At 47.1% G+C, this 19158-nt stretch overlaps 3 protein-coding genes across 4 annotated transcripts in view; 1 reads left to right on the top strand and 2 right to left on the bottom strand.

Moving 5' to 3' along the window:
- Window positions 1-739, bottom strand: part of LRWD1 (leucine rich repeats and WD repeat domain containing 1) — a 62126-nt gene extending 61387 nt beyond the window's left edge. Inside the window, exon 1 of the mRNA XM_068270264.1 lies at window positions 496-739. The gene's annotated coding sequence lies outside the window, so the exon portion shown is untranslated. The remainder of the gene's footprint in view (window positions 1-495) is intronic.
- On the top strand, window positions 656-10486 carry ALKBH4 (alkB homolog 4, lysine demethylase). The gene is made up of 3 exons (XM_068270266.1): window positions 656-789; window positions 5726-5920; window positions 8879-10486. Exons 1-3 carry the CDS (start codon window positions 700-702, stop codon window positions 9506-9508), a joined length of 915 nt encoding a protein of 304 aa, XP_068126367.1. The 5' UTR covers window positions 656-699; the 3' UTR covers window positions 9509-10486.
- Window positions 10487-13797: 3311 nt separating this feature from the next.
- Window positions 13798-19158, bottom strand: part of PRKRIP1 (PRKR interacting protein 1) — a 34836-nt gene continuing 29475 nt past the window's right edge. For both annotated transcript variants that reach the window (XM_068270271.1, XM_068270270.1), the window contains one exon: window positions 13798-14332. In XM_068270271.1, coding sequence (XP_068126372.1) covers window positions 14314-14332 — 19 coding nt within the window. In that variant the 3' untranslated portion in view covers window positions 13798-14313. The remainder of the gene's footprint in view (window positions 14333-19158) is intronic.

Raw genomic sequence — 19158 nt, forward strand, 5'->3', positions numbered from 1 at the left:
AAAGTACAGTGGACACAGTGGCTGACATGCAGCAGACAGCATGACAAGTATAAATGCACAGGCACTGAAGGGGAACTAAAACATTTGGGGGGGGGGGGGGGGGGGCAGAGGCCAGGGGATTCCATTGCATTCGCCGATCCCGATTGTAGCACACCATTACCGCCACACACTCAATCAACCATGTCAGCCAGAGATTTCCCAACATGTCCAATCGATACAATAAATCAGTTTCAGGCCAATATCAGTCTTGGCAATCGGGCATGCTTGGGGCAGCACCAATTTTCATAATTTCATAATTGAATCAGATAGTTGATCGGCAGCTAAATGGATAGATGACCTATGACCCCCTTTAAATTCCAAAGACAAAATTACTTGTGCTTTACACTTAACTAATAAACCTGATATGAGAAAGAACACAACTTGCTCAATATTGGGCTTTCACATGAACGTGCAGCTAAAATGATGCAGAAACTGTAGCCTATAATAAGTACATACTTTAGATCACCTAGGTCCCCGGATTGCAGGACGTCCTCCCTCCAGATCTCCTCTCTCCAGTATGCTGCTTGCTTGCCACACTACCATCAGCACAACATTGCAGCTCCCGCCGGGATGTCGTCACTTCTGGTTACAGTCATGTGATAAGGAAGAACTTTTGTCCCGGAAGTGTCTCTGGCTCTGCCGCATGTGTGTGTTCTCCCTATGGCTGGAAGCGCTCCAGGCTGTGGCTGTAAGGGTATCCGCTCCTGCTTGTTGTGTGAGTCCCCTGGCCGGGAGCTGCAGACACAGAAGGTACATGAGCCAGTCATCAGCCTGTGTGCTGCTGCTGATGGCAATGCTGCTCTGCAGTTCAGCACATGAATGTGGCCGCCTGTCCACCGTATCAAAAATGCAGTTCAATAGATTTTTGTCTGCACTATACCGAACCAAAGTTTGTTCATGAAACGCTGTGAATCGCAAATGTTAGCAAAGTAGCGGGTGTTCCAACAAGCTAGCCTACAATAGGCATAATTCACAAAGTGGTTTCATCTTTTTCCACCTTATCTATGTTATATTTTTAAACTCCCAAATAGTAAAAATATAGTATAATTATGGTAAGAAAAGTAATATTGAAATGAAGTTAATCAGGAACAACTTACTTTTGAGTACTTATTTTTTTATTAATTAGGTGATAAGTCATGAATTTTTTTTGTGAATAGAGCCCATTGTCTAAATATCATACATTTAAAGTGATATGCCCCGCTTTTAGAGGAATCAGGGCCAGTTTCCACTAGCTGTCCTGCGAGTCGTGTGGCGGCACTTCCTGTTGTGCGAGTACGCAGCCAAATCCCAGAAGCCATGCCCAGCTATGGGATTCGCTGCCACTTGCGCTAAAAGATGCTGCAGTGTCGTCCGAATCGCTAATGCGATTCACACTGCTGCTGCAATATTACCTATGGCAGAGTTTCTCCATGCGATTTGCCTGCAGGGAAACTGCGGATTTGGCCCGATTTCTGCAGAAGTGGAAACAGGCCCTTAGGGCCCTTTTCCACTAGCGCGTTTGCGCTGGCCGAATCGTAAAGTCGCAAACCGCTAGCGATTTTACAATCGCTACGGTTTGCTTTTTTACATAGGAATCGCGGTAGGTCATTTCCACTACCGCGATTCGTTTTTGACAGGAACGCGAACGCGCGGCGGAGCGATATTTGCCGCGATTTTGCTATGCAGTGCATAGCTTAGCAAAATCGCGGCCGCAAACGTTGGGAAATCGCCGGTAATTGCGATTCGTTCAGCGTGAACGCTAGCGACTGCTAGTGGAAAAGGGCCCTTAAAGAGAACCCGAGGTGTGTTTAAAGAATGTTATCTGCATACAGAGGCTGGATCTGCCTATACAGCCCAGCCTCTGTTGCTATCCCAAACCCCACTAAGGTCCCCCTGCACTCTGCAATCCCTCATAAATCACAGCCATGCTGTGAGGCTGTGTTTACATCTGTAGTGTCAGTCTCCGCTGCTCCCCCGCCTCCTGCAGAGCTCCGGTCCCTGCTCCACGTCCCTTCCCTCCAATCAGCAGGGAGGGAAAGGATGCAGGCGGGGACTGGAGTTCTGCAGGAGGCGGGGAGAGCAGCAGACTGACACTATAGAGATAAACACAGCCAGCTCTGACAAGCTGTTTGTCAGCAGTGTGGCTGTGATTTATGAGGGATTGCAGAGTGCAGGGGGACCTTAGGGGGGTTTGGGATAGCAACAGAGGCTGGGCTGTATAGGCAGATCCAGCCTCTGTATGCAGATCACATTCTTCAAACCCACCTCGGGTTCTCTTTAATGTCAATACATTCTCTTAATACCATACATTTAAAGGGAGTCTGAAGCAATATTTAAAAAACAGATACTTAAAGAGAATCTGTATTGTTAAAATCACACAAAAGTAAACATACCAGTGCGTTAGGGGACATCTCCTATTACCCCGCCGCATTAAAAGTGGTTAAAAACAGTTTTAAAAAGTTTGTTTATAAACAAACAAAATGGCCACCAAAACAGAAGTAGGTTGATGTACAGTCTTCCTTTTGAATCTCAAGAGATCATTTGTGTGTTTCTTTACCCCTGCATCTCTCATGCACTGAAGTTTCAGGCTGCTCTTTTCTTCCTGCAAACAGCTTTGCCCTTGTCTGTAATTCCTCACTATGTGAAAGCCCAGCCAGCTCAGAGGACGATTTATCCAGCTTGTAAAAGATGAGAGAAGAGAGAAGCTGCTCTAATATAAATAACACACAGGCAGTGTGCATAGAGGGGCCTGGAAGGGGGAGTTCATAGCAGAACCACAACACTGAAGAACTTGGCAGCCTTCCAGACACAGGCTGACAAGTCTGACAAGAGAGAGATAAGTTGATTTATTACAGAGACTGTGATAGTACAAAGTGCTGCAGTAAGCCAGAACACATTAGAATAACTTTTGGAACTTGTAGGATGATAAAAAACAGGATGCAATTTTTGTTACGGAGTCTCTTTAAAGGAGTTAGCAGGCTTTTGGGCCCCCCCCCCCCCTCCCCATCTACTTACCCGTGGCTTCCTCCAACTCGTTGCCAGCGACATGTCCCACGACGCAGCTCCGCCCACGGCCCGGAATCCCCGCCGTTACTGAGGCCAACCTCAGGGTCGGCCTCTTACTGTGCCTGCGCAAGCGGCGCTGTCAATCACCACCACGTTGTCCGTGCTGACAACGTGGCGGCGATTGACAGCGCCGCTCGCGCAGGCACAGTAAGAGGCCGACCTAAGCGACCCTGAGGTCGGCCTCAGTACCGGCGGGGATTCCGGGCTGCAAGCGGAGCTGCGTCGTGAGACATGTCGCCGGCAACAAGCTGGAGGAAGCCACGGGTAAGTAGATTGGGGGGGGGGGGGGGGGGGGCAAAAAGCCTGCTAACTCCTTTAAGCTGTGTGCACACTTAAATGATTAATGAAAGGTCACAGACCAATTGTACCACCTTCCATTTAGTATGAGAGCCATACTATACACAGTCTATTCTATTGAGCTTAACTCTCCATCAGATAAAAATCTTTGCAAGATGATATACACTAAAATGCTGTAATCATTCAAAAGATCTGTTCCTGCAAAATGCATTCATAGTCTATGATATCTGCAGATCCTCATACACACCTTGTTTAATGGACAATCATCTGCAGATCAGATCCACCAGGATGGATTTTCAGATCGGCAGATGATTGTCAGATCTGCAGATGAATGTCTGTTAAACAAGGTGTGTATGAGATCTGCAGATACCATAGACCAGGGGTCTCAAACTCAATTTACCTGGGGGCCGCAGGAGACAAAGTCAGGATGAGGCTGGGCCGCATAAGGAATTTCACAAAAAAAGTCAATCAGCAGTGACCGAACCCCCCCCCCCCCCCCTCTCTCCCTTGCATTGATTTTTATTTCAAAATCAAATTCACAGTGAAGCAAACTATTTTGCCTATTTTACCTTATAGTTCTCTTCAGTGCTCCCATTACAAGTAATCCGCCGTGTCCCCGCCGCAAAACGAGGGCTGCAGAACCCCCAAATCGCCCGGGGGCAATCAGCCGGCATTTCCTGGAAGGGGCAGAGCTGAAGCTGAAAGCTCTGCCCCTCCTGACGTCAATCGCGGCGCATCGCCGCCTCAGCCCGCCCCTCTCTGTGAAGGAAGAGTGAGAGAGGCGGCAATGCGGCACGATTGACGTCAGGAAGGGCAGAGCTGAACCTGAAAGCTCTGCTCCTTCCAGGAAATGCCGGCGGATTGCCCCCCGGGCGATTTGGGGCCCTCGTTTAGCGGCGGGGATGCGGCGGATTACTTGGGAGCACTGAAGCGAACTATAAGGAAGCTTTTGCCGGCGCGGGCCACAAAATATTGTATCGAGGGCCGCAAATGGCCCGCGGGCCGCGAGTTTGAGACCCCTGCCATAGACTATGAATGCATACATATGGCAGCCTCCATATCCCTCTCGCTTCAGATGTCCTTTAACCTCCTGAGCGGTATGGACGAGCTCAGCTCGTCCATCACCGCCGGAGGCTGCCGCTCAGGCCCTGCTGGGCTGATTTTCCTCAAATAAAAAGCAGCACACGCAGCCGACACTTTGCCAGCCGCGTGTGCTGCCTGATCGCCGCCGCTCTGCGGCGATCCGCCGCGAGCAGCGGCGAAAGAGGGTCCCCCCAGCCGCCCGAGCCCTGCGCAGCCGGACCAATCAGTTCCGGCCAGCGCTAAGGGCTGGATCGGAGGCGGCTGACGTCAGGACGTTGGCTGACGTCCATGACGTCACTCCACTCGTCGCCATGGCGACGAGGAAAGCCAAACAAGGAAGGCTGCTCATTGCAGCCTTCCTTGTCACTTATGCTTGCCGGAGGCGATCGGAAGAACGCCTCCGGAGCGCCCTCTAGTGGGCTTTCATGCAGCCAACTTTCAGTTGGCTGCATGAAATAGTTTTTTTTTAATTAAAAAAAAACCCTCCCGCAGCCTCCCTGGCGATCTCAATAGAACGCCGGGAGGTTAAGGGATACTGTAGGGGGGTCGGGGGAAAATGAGTTGAACTTACCTGGGGCTTCTAGTGGTCCCTTGCAGACATCCTGTGCCCGCGCAGCCACTCACCGATGTTCCGGCCCCGCCTCCTGTTCACTTCTGGAATTTCAGACTTTAAAGTCTGAAAACCACTGTGCCTGCATTGCCGTGTGTCCTTGCTCCCACTGATGTCACCAGGAGCTTACTGCACAGGCACAGACCATACTGGGCCTGCGCAGTATGCTCCTGGTGACATCAGCAGGAGCGAGGACACGGGAACGCAGGCGCAGTGGTTTTCCGACTTTAAAGTCTGAAATTCCAGAAGTGAACAGAAGGCGGGGCCGGAGCATCGGTGAGCGGCTGCGCAGGCACAGGATGTCTGTGGGGGACCATTAGAAGCCCCTGGTAAGTTTAACTCATTTTCCCCCCCCCCTCCCCTACAGTATTCCTTTAAGCTATGCTTCCCTAATGACTGCTAGCTTATTTTTAGTTCACTTATGCAGACTAACTAAGTTAGAGTTGCTGTGAAACTATGAATTGCTGTAACAGGTACCTTTGTATATGTTGCAAATTTAAAAATGTTGTTCTACTGCTAGAAATTTAGAAAACCAAAGCCCTGAACTGGGGCTTTCATTTTCTGATAACTATCTTTTTCTACACATTTGAAATTTACATATCTTTCATTTTTTAGCTGATTTTTCTTCTTGTGTGTTTCGTTGTTTTGCAGACCAGGTCATTTATCTACATCCCAGAGAGAGGCATAGCTCAGGGCATAGAAAACACATATTTGGCTGGCTGGTGGTTTCCATTCCCTGGAGTTTCCTTGATAGAAGATTTTGTAACAGAAGATGAGGAAATGGAAATGGTGCAAATCATGGATAAGGACGAGTGGAGACCTTCACAGTCTGGCCGTAGAAAACAAGTAAGTTCACGTGGAGTCGGTACAAAAATCTTCCGACTCCTCAGTTTATGAAACCTCCGACTCCAGGTACCCAAAATGGCTCTGACTCCTCGACTCCAACTCCTTAGTCTAATACTTACCAGGGCTGTGGATTTTGTACAAAAATCATCCGACTCCTACTCCCGACTCCTCAGTTTATGAAATCACAGACTCCAACTCCAGGTACTCAAAATTGCTGCGAGTCCGACTCCACAACCCTGCTCTGATCATGGTATGTGAAGCAAGCAGTCTCTAGAAAGAACAATGGAGAGTGAGAGTACACACTTTCAATTATGATTGGCCAAACACTGACCAATTTTATGACCTCCATGTAATATGAGGATCAACAGATATTAAATACTATGAGCAAATTGTGTAGGTAAACCCACTTACTACATGGAGGTGATAAAATTGTTAAGTGATTGGCCAATCATAAGGCCTAAGGTTGGTCATACACTGGTCAATGTGGCCAACAGATTGGTCCCTCTCTGATCAGATTATGATCTAAGAAGGATCTATCTGACTGAATCCCTCCACTCACTGCACATATACTGTAATTGTAATAGATTTCATTGTGAAATCTATGAAAACATTTTTAACTGCCCAGTGCAGTGCAGCGCTATGAGCCGTCTATCTCCCGCCACTCTCGACCAGCTGTTGTTCAATTAATATCTTTCATGTAAATGACTTTGGCTGAAAGTTGGTGAATTGGACCATGCTGACATGTTGGGGCAATGATTTCTTGCAGATTCAATCAAATGTTTAAAGAGAGTCTGAAGCGAGAATAAAACTCGCTTCAGCTCTTATATTCAGTAGGGGCATGTGTGCCCCTGCTAAAATGCCGCTATCCCGCAGCTGAACGGGGGTCCCTTACCTCCCAAATCCCCTCCGTTCTTTGCGGGGATCTCTTCCTGGTGAGGCAGGGCTAATGGCCGCAGCCCTGCCTCACACGCATCTGTCAGCGCGTATCTCCGCCTCTCGCCCGCTCCTCTCAGTCTTCCTTCACTGAGAGGGGCGAGGGAGAGGCGGAGATCCGCCGCTGATAGACTTGCTGAGAGGCAGGGCTGCAGCCGTTAGCCCTGCCTCCAGCAGCAGCAAAATCTACGACCAAGTTGGTCGTAGATTTTGCAAGGGGGGATTTGTGGGGTAAGGGACCCCCGTTCAGCCGCGGGATAGCGGCGTTTTAGCAGGGGCACATATGCCCCTGCTGAATATAAGCTCTGAAGCGAGTTTTATTCTTGCTTCAGTGTCTCTTTAAGTTGGCCAGATATCGGTGGTAGAAATCGACCAGTGTATAGCTAGCTTGTTCATTTAGCCAGCCATTTAAAAAGATCCCGATGTGAGAGACATACGGAGGCTGCCATATTTATTTTCTTTTAAACAGTACTAGGTGCCTGGCAGTTCTGATCGTTCTTGGATCAGTAGTGTCTGAAACATCACACACCTGAAACAAGCATGCAGCTAATACGGTCAAATTTTGTCAGAAACATCTGGTCTCCATTCTTGTGCAGGGTCTATGGCTTGAAGTATTAGAGGCAGAGGATCAGCAAACTAGCCAGACAGCTAGAATTGTTTATAGTGTACCAGAGCTGAATAAAGAAGAAAAATCAATACTTACCTGCTGCTTCCTCCAGCACCATAAACGTTTGTGAGACCCTCGGCATCCTCCCTCTGACGTTCAGCCGCAATCAGCCCCGGCAACTGCCTCAGTCGCATCCAGTCTGGGTCCAGGTCTCTGATTGCGCTCCCGTGGACAGCAAGGTTCTTCGCTTGCACAGTAAGTAAAAATCACAGGACGCTACTGGCCCTGGAAGCGCAATCATGGAGGAGCCCAGGCTGGGCATGCGCAGTAGCCCACGACTGACTGAGTCGAACAGCTTTCAGAGGGGTGCTGCAGCTGAATGGAGGAGCTTGGAATGACAGCGAGGGCACAGAAGTACTAAAGGTGACTAAATGTCTTAGGCTTGTTTGTCAAGCAGTTCAGCCGCCCGACTGCCGGCCACATGCACCATTCAGCAGCAGTTACATGCAGCCAAATGGCAGAATATGGTTACACTGCCTATTTCATGGATGACGTGGCAGCGTTTTCCAGGGGCAAAAAAAAGAAGCTGCATGGGGTGGAGTGCCTGTCCACCACCTTTGCTGACCGCTAGCTAGCAAGTGCTTGGCCAGTGAGCAGAAGCAGCTGACAAGTGGAGAGTTCACCACCTTCAGCTGCTCATAGAAAAGAGGTCTAATATTGATCTGTTGCACTAGGGGACTCAGACATGAAAAAAAAAAATAGATTTATACCAACCTGGGGCTTCCTCCAGCCCCATCCGCATGGATCGCTCTCACGCCGCCGTCCTCCGCCACCTCTAACGCCGGTACTGAGTCTTGTAACTTCCGCCGACCGTGGCCAGTTGTACGCATGTGCAGGGACTCCCTGCGTCTCGCCGGCGTCTGCTTTATGCAGGTGCCTGTGCAGTACGGAGGTAGCGCACTGGCCAAAATGATGGGTCCCAGCGATAGAGACAGCGTGGGAGCAATCCATGCTGATGGGGCTGGAGGAAGCTCCAGGAATGTATAAATCTATTATTTTTCTCGTCTCTTTAAGTCCGGTACACACGCTAGTGTATTCTTGGCTGAGACTATCTCTGCTGAGAATCTAGTATGTGTAGAGCAGCCAAAACTCATCGACCTTTCCAGAGTGCCAGATCATCTCAGGCAAGTACAATGTTTACTCTCCTTACCCATGCTGCGGGAAGCCGCTCGGTCATCACTTCGTAGCAACAGCTTAGTGTGTTGGAATCAGGAAAAGTCAGGAAAATCTATGATAAACGTGTTGGAGGAGATGCAGGGATTTTGTGCCATTATTATGATGATGATGATGATGATGCATGGCTTGCATAACACCTTGCTGTAGTCAAAATGTAAAAAAAACTACTTTTGCATATGCAGGATTTTGGGCCAAAGGTGAACTTCAAAAAACAGAAGATAAGGGTCGGTGCTTTTACTGGGCTTCCTAGCTTCAGCAAAGTCCTCTGGGAACGCATGAAGACTCACAAGGTCCTTGAAGGGTTCCTGCCTGTGGAGCAGTGCAATCTGGATTATAACTCTGACAGAGGATCGGCCATTGATCCTCACTTTGATGACTCTTGGCTGTGGGGTGAAAGACTAGTCAGTTTGAACCTTCTTGCAGATACTGTGCTCACTATGACACATTCTTCTACAGATACACTGCAGATTACATCTGGGATCTTTCCTTCAAACAATAATGATAGTAACTGTGCAAGTAAAATACATGGTGTCCTCCAGGAGTCCACGATACCAAGTGGAGCACACACTGCCCTGATTCCACTAGCAGAAGTGGAAGTAGCCATACATTTACCCAGAAGATCGATGGTGATTTTATATGGGGATGCTCGGTATGATTGGAAGCATGCAATTCACAGAGAAAACATCATGAAACGGAGAGTCTGCAGCACCTTCAGAGAGCTGTCATCTGAATTCAGTACTGGAGGAAAGCAGGAGAAACTTGGACAGATGCTGCTGGAAGTAGCACTGGGCTTTCAAGGAATATCTGTTTAATGTGACTTTTATTATATATTGACTCCCCCCCCCCCTTTCAAGTGTACCCGAGGTGGATTCGGGGTGGTAGCATAAACAGAGGCATGTTCCCTGCTCTATATCATGCCTGTTTCCACTACGGGCCGTGTCCCCCAAATATTGTCTCGAGTGAAAGGGGTGTGTCACTTGCAAGAGAGGGACTCCTCCAAAATGCCTACTCTGGGTGTCAGGAACACCCCCTCCCTTCTCTCAATGACACTTCGTTGCCTATCCCCCCACATGTTCCTTGCCTTTCTGAGCTCTGTGCTTCTCAAATGAAAGCAGAGCTCCGCTTGTAGCGTTGTGACCCCTGAAAGTGAAACTAAGCCATTACATGCTTCGAGGGAGTCGGGGAGCAGTAGTGACCGCCGCTACCTGATGGCGGCTCGGGTACGTTTTCAGTCTTAAAGTGAACCTGTAGTCTCAGGAAGCACACAAAGTTATATACTTACCTATGTAGAGGGAAGCCTCTGGATAGTCCAGAAGCTTCCTGTGTCCCTCTCAACACTGCCACGTTTTGACCATTTTACCGTATCTGACAAGAGCTTGTTGGATGTGTTCTCGTGGCCGTGCAGCAAGCCGAAGCTAGTTGAGCAGCTCTGTGTTACTTTGCAGATGCAGCTGTACTTGGGCAAGCACAGTATGGCCATACTCGTTCCTGAACAAGAATGCAGCCAAAAACTGTAAAGAGAATCCAGGAGGACACAGGGCTATCTTCCCTCTACCTGGGTGTGTAGCTAACGGTTTGTCCCCTGGAAAGTACAGGTTGACTTTAACGCATCATTAGGGATAGTCAATCAGATGCTGATTTTATGCAAATATATGCAGCTTGAAAATGGACTAATCAAATCACACAATGGTTCCCTTTTGGTCCATTTTTCAAACTACAAAAAAACCTCTTTTATCCATCCCTACTAGTCAATCATATCATCGTCGTTTGTTAAATTAATATATTTGATACTAGATTGTTTGAAAATGTTTAATAAAGTATAAATTGCATCAGTGTATAGAATATCTGCATTGGCATTTTACTTATTGCTTGGGCAAACATTGAACTTCAAGCAGCCATTGGAGAGATGTAGCTAAACATGTAATGCTGTTGCTCTTCCTAAATTTCTTTCTGAAACTACAAAATAATGTATACTTACCTGGGGTTTCCTTCAGCCCCCTTCAGGCCATGGACTCTGATCTACCGCTGGCCGGACAGTAATTTTGTCCAAACATACAACTATACAAAGTTACCGGGGCAGCCAGCAGAGGACTGGAGTGGCCCCATGGGACGGCGAGGGAGCCCATGGCCTGAAGTGGGCTGGAGGAAATATAAATATCACCAACTTTAAATTCAAATAAAGAGAAGTTTATCGCGCTTCAAACTCCCAAGGCAATTTCAAATGCTGCAGAGACCAACAATTATCCAGTTGATATGCCCAATCGAAATTTCACGAAAAGCAGAATCATACATAGTGTGGTACTGCAAATATCTGTGTCCCATTACCATTCCACCTTACCAGTGTCCTTTAAACAAGGTGTATTAATCACTTTATGGGTAGCAGTTAGCATCAACAGGCAGCATCATCCAACACAGACCTCCACTCAGCAATATACTAGGACTCAAGCATATTAAAATAGTGAAGTACTGTTTATTAAAAAAAAAAAGTTAAACAGACACTGCACTCACAATTGTAGGAGTTTAGTCAGAGCACCTGATCTGCATGCTTGTTGAGGGGCTGTGGCTAAAAGTATTAGAGGCACAGGATCAGCAGGAGAGTCAGACAACTGGTATTATTTTAAATGGAAACATCCATATACTTCTCAATTTAGGTTCCCTTTAAAGAAAAACATTTCTCTGTTACAGCTCATACAAATCCTGAAAGAAATCTGCACTTTGTACTTCCTGCTTTTATGGAAGCAGACATATTGTTAAAATCCTGTGCTTTCAAATGAGCTTATCTGCCATGGCAGAGGGGAGAGATGAAATTGCAACTTGTGATTAGACACAAATGAGCGGGATTTAGACAGGCTAACCTCTCAATACATACAGGGTCTATTTCTCAGTTTTCTTACAATCCTGTGCAAGAGTTCAGGTCCACTTTAACTACCTAAGGACCGCCTCACGCCAATGGGCAGGAATGCGGCGGCAGTCCAAGGACCGTCTAACGCCAATTGGCGTCAAGTCCTGGGGCTGCAGTTTCTCAGGGAACGGCCGTGCACATGCGCGATCGTTTCCTGTCCATTCACGGAGCGGAGTTCCGTGAATAGCCTGCTAGCCGACGATCGCGGCTAGCAGGCTGCTTGTAAACATAAGGGGAAAGAAATCCCTGTTTACAAGCATACAGCGCTGCCGGGGGCCGCAGCGCTGTACGAGATCTGTGATCCCTGGCCTCTGATTGGCCAGGGAGTGCCGTCCTCCCATTGGCTGATGTCTATTAAAGGCGGCACAGGACGGATCGCCGTCCTGTTCCAATTTAGACACCAGAGGGAAGAGGAGGGAGATAGAGCCTCGTAGAGGCTCAGGAAAAAAAAATACAAACTGCCGCAGCGATCAGACCCCTCCGGCGGCATGTCCGATTTGGGACAAAAAAAAAGTAGGGGAGTCCGATCGTTGGGCTCTTTAGCTGGGCTGTGCAGGAGGCTGAAAAGCCTGCACAGCCCAGTGCTGCAATGAACAGCCTGGTCGTTAGCGCTGTGGTCATCAAGTGGTTAAAGGAGTCCTCAAGCAAGATTAAAGTGGTCTAACACCCAGCATTTCAATTTTGCTTTAAAAGATTGCTTAGCTTATGCCAGATTTTTTTTTTTTTAGCAGAAATTCACTGAATGGGTTAAACATGACGTTTTAGTGTTGCATTTAGCTAGAAATGTGTCTGTGCTGAGGTTTAGGTACAAATGTATATTTACAATTTAAATAAACAAACGCCTCTCAGAGCACAGAGGGCTTCTCAGACAGGCTTTTCAGAGGTCTATTTGCATTCCAAACAGATACATTTGTATCTAAACCTCAGCCTCCATGCCGATTTGTAGCTAAATGCAACACTAAAATGTCATGTTTAACCCATTCAGTGAATTTCTGCTAAAAAAAAATAAAAAAAAATCTGGCATTAGTTTCTAAGCTGTAAGCAATCTTTTAAAGCAAAGTTGAAATGCTGGGTGTTAGACTGCATTACCTACCCCCAATCTACTTACCTGGGGCTTCCTCCAGCCCCTTGCAGCTGACCTGTCCCACACCACAGCTCCGCTCTCAGCCGTCGGCCCAGGGTCCCCGCATGGTGTCTCACCAGGCGTCCTCTACTGTCCCTGCGTGAGTGCTGCTGTCACGTCCACAGCGTACGGCACAGTAGTTCAGCGCTTGTGCAGTACACTGTGGACAACGTAGACTTGATTGACAGCGGCGCTTCATGCAGGGGCAGTAAGGATGACCTCGAGGTCGCCCTCTGCACTGGAGGGGACCCTGGGCCGGCGGCTGAGAGTGGAGCTGCGGTGTGGGACAGGTCAGCTGCAAGGGGCTGGAGGAAGCCTGAGGTAAGTAAATCGGCAGGTAGTTAATCTTGCTTGACAACTCCTTTAAATTCACACTAAAGAATAAAATGTAGGAAAAGGGAAAAAACGGACGGTAAACGCATCCTATTTTATTATTACTGCCAATCAAATGTGCACCAACCTGATGCATTTCTCCAACTGTATTGCAAATGTAACACAAATTGGATGCAATGGAAGGGTGTCAGTTCCCAATAGGCTGGTCACTACATGGGAAACGCACACTTGTACCATGGATTCGGTTCCAGCGCCATTCAGTCCACTGTAGGGCAATAGAGACCAGAATAAACATGGGGCACCCCAATGGAAATCCTGCGGCAACAGGGAAATTCTCAGTTTATGGTGGAACAATGAGAATCTTCCCTGTTGCTATGTAGGATTCATATAGACTTTTCTTTAATCCAACAAGGCGCCCCATGCTTCTCTTGTTCTCCAATCTGTTTTGGAAAGAGTGGTGTTGCGAATGCAGTGGATGAAAACTGCAGCAATGTTACTGATGCGGCAAGGATGGGCTTACCGCACTGTTTCCACATGCGCTGAGTTTGCACTGTAGTGTGAACCAGCCCTTACACTATAGGTTATAAACAGAGTTTAGGGTTAACAGGCTATGAATTGTGCTGGAAAATCCTTTTAAATGAGTAAAACATTTACTGACATGAAAAAATAAATACACTAGTCAATGTTTAATTACGTGGTGAGTTACTTGTATGGGCGGCAAATGGAAAAAAAAAAAAAAACAATCTGATTCAGTGCTGGGTTTAATATTGACCATATGTCAGCTGTAACTGTAAAGCCCTTTACAGACTATTGTAAGCTACTTCAAATAATTGTTCTGAATGTATGGGCTAGCAGCCCTGTGACAGTCATACACATTTCATTCTGTCCAATGGAGAAGAGAAGAAGCAGGTCGGGCTCTGTAGTACCAAGGACAAAGGCATCAGCGGAAACATGCCACTGCAGCCCCTGGCATGTCAGCCAAACATTTTACAGGTGCAGGAGGAGGATGGCTATACAGACAGCAAACTGAGGGCCAAAACAATCACTTATGAAAATCAAATGCACACATCTTTAGGGTCACTCCTGAGCATTTCTGGCAATCTTTTTTTTCTTCCTGTTGCGTTTTGTGGGAGTGATCCAGATCAGATAAAATGGGATACCTTTATTCATGATTAAGTCCGTTCTTGGCATGTAATACAAATGTCTATTCAGATTCCTCTTCTGATTCTGCAGTACTGTGTTCTGAATCCTGATCATTTTCAGTTTTCTTCTCTGGTCCTGAAATAATACAAGCAATTAGGTGAAATGCCCCAAGCTACTGGATTTGTAAGAAGTGGTGATTTAAATCTAGGCAAGCATAGTCATCATAGCTGATACTAAATGTGCATACACATGTGGCAACTGTTGTTACCCATCGGGGATCACCTGAGCAACATTGCTGGGGCAGCCTGTACAGACGCCTGTTAGCGGTGTGGCAGATGAAGCGACCCATTGCCACGGGGGGGGGGGCGTCGGAGCGGCGTCTCTGCCAAGTTGATCTGGCAGGCGGATCGCCTGCTGAGTGGCCGTCACTGGTCGGCGACTTCTGTACACACGCCTCTCTGCCCATAATCTATTCCCTCAAAATGTCGGATCGATCAACATTTGGTTCATTTTTTTTTTTAATGAAAAACAGGGCTCTCTTACAGCAAGCCACAAGCGAATAGTTCACAGCTTAACATAGTACATGGTGAAAAACAAGCAAAGATTATAGTGACTTTTTCCTAATATTGTCCTATGTTTAAAGTATGAAAAAGTGTGAAAAAAGTCCACAGAGATCTTCTTCCAGCTTTCTTAAGGATAAATACTTCAAACTTCCTGAATCATATGGTTATAGTATACGCTCACCAGAAATGACAGCTGCCCCTCTCAGGATCAGCCAACAGCGCTTCTGGCCCAGCCAGTGTTTGCTCAGTGTTCCAGCGTGTCTTCCTTCCTCTATTTTGCTCAAATCATGAAAGACAGAAGAGACTCTCCAATAGTGTAACACTGTATATTGCAAATAGATTCTATTTCACCCGTGCTCCCGGTTTAAAATCAGCACCCAGTGCTCCACCACCGAATGCTCAACAAAGCCTCTCACCGCACAATCTGGCTGACCCAGCACAGACCAGCAATATTCACTTCACAGATGACATCAGGCATGTTCCCTTATTGGCAACTCTCCTAGGGCTCAAACAAGGCCAGACATAGTGTAAAATCTTCTTTTATTAAAATGGTTAAAACGTAGTGCACTTACAATTTAGTGGAAACAAATGCGCATGTAAAATCCTGTAGAGCTCTTTCAGCGTCCCTCGCTCCTTAGGCCACACCCAACTAGTTTCGTCCTATGACTCATCAGGGGCTAGGCGTTTTAACCATTTTAATAAAAGAAGATTTTACACTATGTCTGGCCTTGTTTGAGCCCTAGGAGAGTTGCCAATAAGGGAACATGCCTGATGTCATCTGTGAAGTGAATATTGCTGGTCTGTGCTGGGTCAGCCAGATTGTGCGGTGAGAGGCTTTGTTGAGCATTCGGTGGTGGGGCACTGGGTGCTGATTTTAAACCGGGAGCACGGGTGAAATAGAATCTATTTGCAATATACAGTGTTACACTATTGGAGAGTCTCTTCTGTCTTTCATGATTTGAGCAAAATAGAGGAAGGAAGACACGCTGGAACACTGAGCAAACACTGGCTGGGCCAGAAGCGCTGTTGGCTGATCCTGAGAGGGGCAGCTGTCATTTCTGGTGAGCGTATACTATAACCATATGATTCAGGAAGTTTGAAGTATTTATCCTTAAGAAAGCTGGAAGAAGATCTCTGTGGACTTTTTTCACACTTTTTCATACTTTAAACATAGGACAATATTAGGAAAAAGTCACTATAATCTTTGCTTGTTTTTCACCATGTACTATGTTAAGCTGTGAACTATTCACTTGTGGCTTGCTGTAAGAGAGCCCTGTTTTTCATTAAAAGTTTTAGAGAGTGATACACACACTTTTCGCAGGTGCGATCCAGTTTAAGCTGGGATATATTGAAAAAGGGAACTATTTGAGGAGCGCACATTTTTAGGTTGTGATTTTGTTTAATTTGGTTCATTTTGCCAAAGAAAGGATCGAAAGTATCGACAGCGGACAGGATGGAAGACATAGGTCCATCAGGGGTGTTGGTAGATAGACGACCCATAGCGCTGCACCGAATCGAACAGTGAATACAGCAGTTCGTTCGATTTTAAATAGATACAATGCTGGTGTGTGGTAGCAATTGATACTTCCCTGAATAGATTCCTTTCAGAGAGGAATAGATTCCATCCATAAGGCTAGCTTAACCACTTAAAGTGGATCCGAGATGAAAAACGAACTATAACAAGTCACTTATCTATATACAGTGGGTTGCAAAAGTATTTGGCCCCCTTGAAGTTTTCCACATTTTGTCACATTACTGCCACAAACATGAATCAATTTTATTGGAATTCCACGTGAAAGACCAATACAAAGTAGTGTACATGTGAGAAGTGGATCGAAAATCATACATTATTCCAAACATTCTTTACAAATAAATAACTGCAAAGTGGGGTGTGCATAATTATTCGGCCCCCTGAGTCAATACTTTGTAGAACCACCTTTTGCTGCAATTACAGCTGCCAGTCTTTTAGGGTATGTCTCTACCAGCTTTGCACATCTAGAGACTGAAATCCTTGCCCATTCTTTGCAAAACAGCTCCAGCTCAGTCAGATTAGATGGACAGCGTTTGTGAACAGCAGTTTTCAGATCTTGCCACAGATTCTCGATTGGATTTAGATCTGGACTTTGACTGGACCAGTCTAACACATGGATATGTTTTGTTTTAAACCATTCCATTGTTGCCCTGGCTTTATGTTTAGGGTCATTGTCCTGCTGGAAGGTGAACCTCCGCCCCTGTCTCAAGTCTTTTGCAGTCTCCAAGAGGTTTTCTTCAAAGTTTGCCCTGTATTTGGCTCCATCCATCTTCCCATCAACTCTGAACAGCTTCCCTGTCCCTGCTGAAGAGATGCACCCCCCGAGCATGATGCTGCCACCGCCATATTTGACAGTGGGGATGGTGTGTTCAGAGTGATGTGCAGTGTTAGTTTTCTGCCACACATAGCGTTTTGCATTTTGGCCAAAAAGTTCCAATTTGGTCTCATCTGACCAGAGCACCTTCTTCCACCTGGTTGCTGTGTTCGCCACATGGCTTGTGGCAAACTGCAAACGGGACTTCTTATCTTATGCTTTCTGTTAACAATGCCTTTCTTCTTGCCACTCTTCCATAAGGGCCAACTTTGTACAGTGCATGACTAATAGTTGTCCTATGGACAGAGTCTCCAACCTGAGCTGTAGATCTCTGCAGCTCGTCCAGAGTCACCATGGGCCTCTTGACTGCATTTCTGATCAGCGCTCTCCTTGTTCGGCCTGCGAGTTTAGGTGGATGCCCTTGTTTTGGTAGGTTTACAGTTGTGCCATACTCCTTCCATTTCTGAATGATCGCTTGAACAGTGCTCCTTAAGATGTTCAAGGCTTTGGAAATCTTTTTGTAGCCTAAGCCTGCTTTAAATTTCTCAATAACTTGATCCCTGACCTGTCTTGGACCTGTTGTGTGTTCTTTGGACTTCACGGTGTTGTTTCTCCCAATATACTCTTAGACAACCTCTGAGGCCCTTACAGAGCAGCTGTATTTGTACTGACATTAGATTACACACAGGTGCACTCTATTTAGTCATTAGCACTCATCAGGCAATGTCTATAGGCAACTGACTGCACTCAGATCAAAGGGGGCCGAATAATCATGCACACACCACTTTGCAGTTATTTGTAAAAAATGTTTGGAATCATGTATGATTTTCATTCCACTTCTCATGTGTACACCACTTTGTGTTGGTCTTTCAAGTGGAATTCCAATCAAATTGATTCATGTTTGTGGCAGTAATATGACAAAATGTGGAAAACTTCAAGGGGGCCGAATACTTTTGCAACCCACTGTATCTTATCTAAAGTTTAGATAGTTTACACAGCAAATCTACCTGCAAACAGCTTTAAAGGAATACTTAACCACCCTGGCGTTCTGATTAAATCGCCAGGGTGGCTGCGGGAGGTTTTTTTTTAAATAAATAAAAAAACTATTTCATGCAGCCAACTGAAAGTTGGCTGCATGAAAGCCCACTAGAAGGCGCTCCGGAGGCGTTCTTCCGATCGCCTCCGGCGCCCAGAATAAACAAGGAAGGCCGCAATGAGCGGCCTTCCTTGTTTTGCTTACATCGTCGCCATAGCGACGAGCGGAGTGACGTCATGGACGTCAGCCGACGTCCTGACGTCTGCCGCCTCCGATCCAGCCCTTAGCGCTGGCCGGAACTGTTTGTTCCGGCTACGCTGGGCTCGGGCGGCTGGGGGGACCCTCTTTCGCCGCTACACGCGGCGGATCGCCGCGCTGCAGCGGCGATCAGGCAGCTCACGCGGCTGGCAAAGTGCCGGCTGCGTGTGCTGCTTTTTATTTCATTGAAATCGGCCCAGCAGGGCCTGAGCGGCAGCCTCTGGCGGTGTTGGACGAGCTGAGCTCGTCCAGACCGCTCAGCAGGTTAAGTAATCAAAAAAAAAAAAAAATGACTTCTACTCACCCGGGGCTCTCCTCAGCCCCCTGCAGCTGAACGGTGCCCTCGCCGTGTCCCTCCGATGCGCCTGGACTCGCCGGCGGGCAGTTCCGGTTTAACCGTCACCGTCCGACAGGCTGGGAACACGGCTTGTTAGCCGCGTTCCAGGCCGCAATAGCATTATAGATGGCGCTATTGCGGCCGGGGACACGGCTAAGCCGCGTTCTCAGCCTGTCGGCCGGTGACTGCCAAACCGGAAGTGCCCGCCGGCGAGTCCAGACGCATCGGAGGGACACGGCGAGGGCACCGTTCAGCTGCAGGGGGCTGAGGAGAGCCCCGGGTGAGTAGAAGTCATTTTTTTTTGATGACTTAAGTATTCCTTTAATAGAAAATTATTATTTCTTCCTGTGATACAATGACAGCAGCCATGTTACATACAAATTCATCATACTGTATGACCGTCATCAATATGGCGGAAATCC

The sequence above is a fragment of the Hyperolius riggenbachi genome, chromosome 2 (genome assembly GCF_040937935.1).
Source record: "Hyperolius riggenbachi isolate aHypRig1 chromosome 2, aHypRig1.pri, whole genome shotgun sequence".
Lineage (NCBI taxonomy): Eukaryota > Metazoa > Chordata > Amphibia > Anura > Hyperoliidae > Hyperolius > Hyperolius riggenbachi.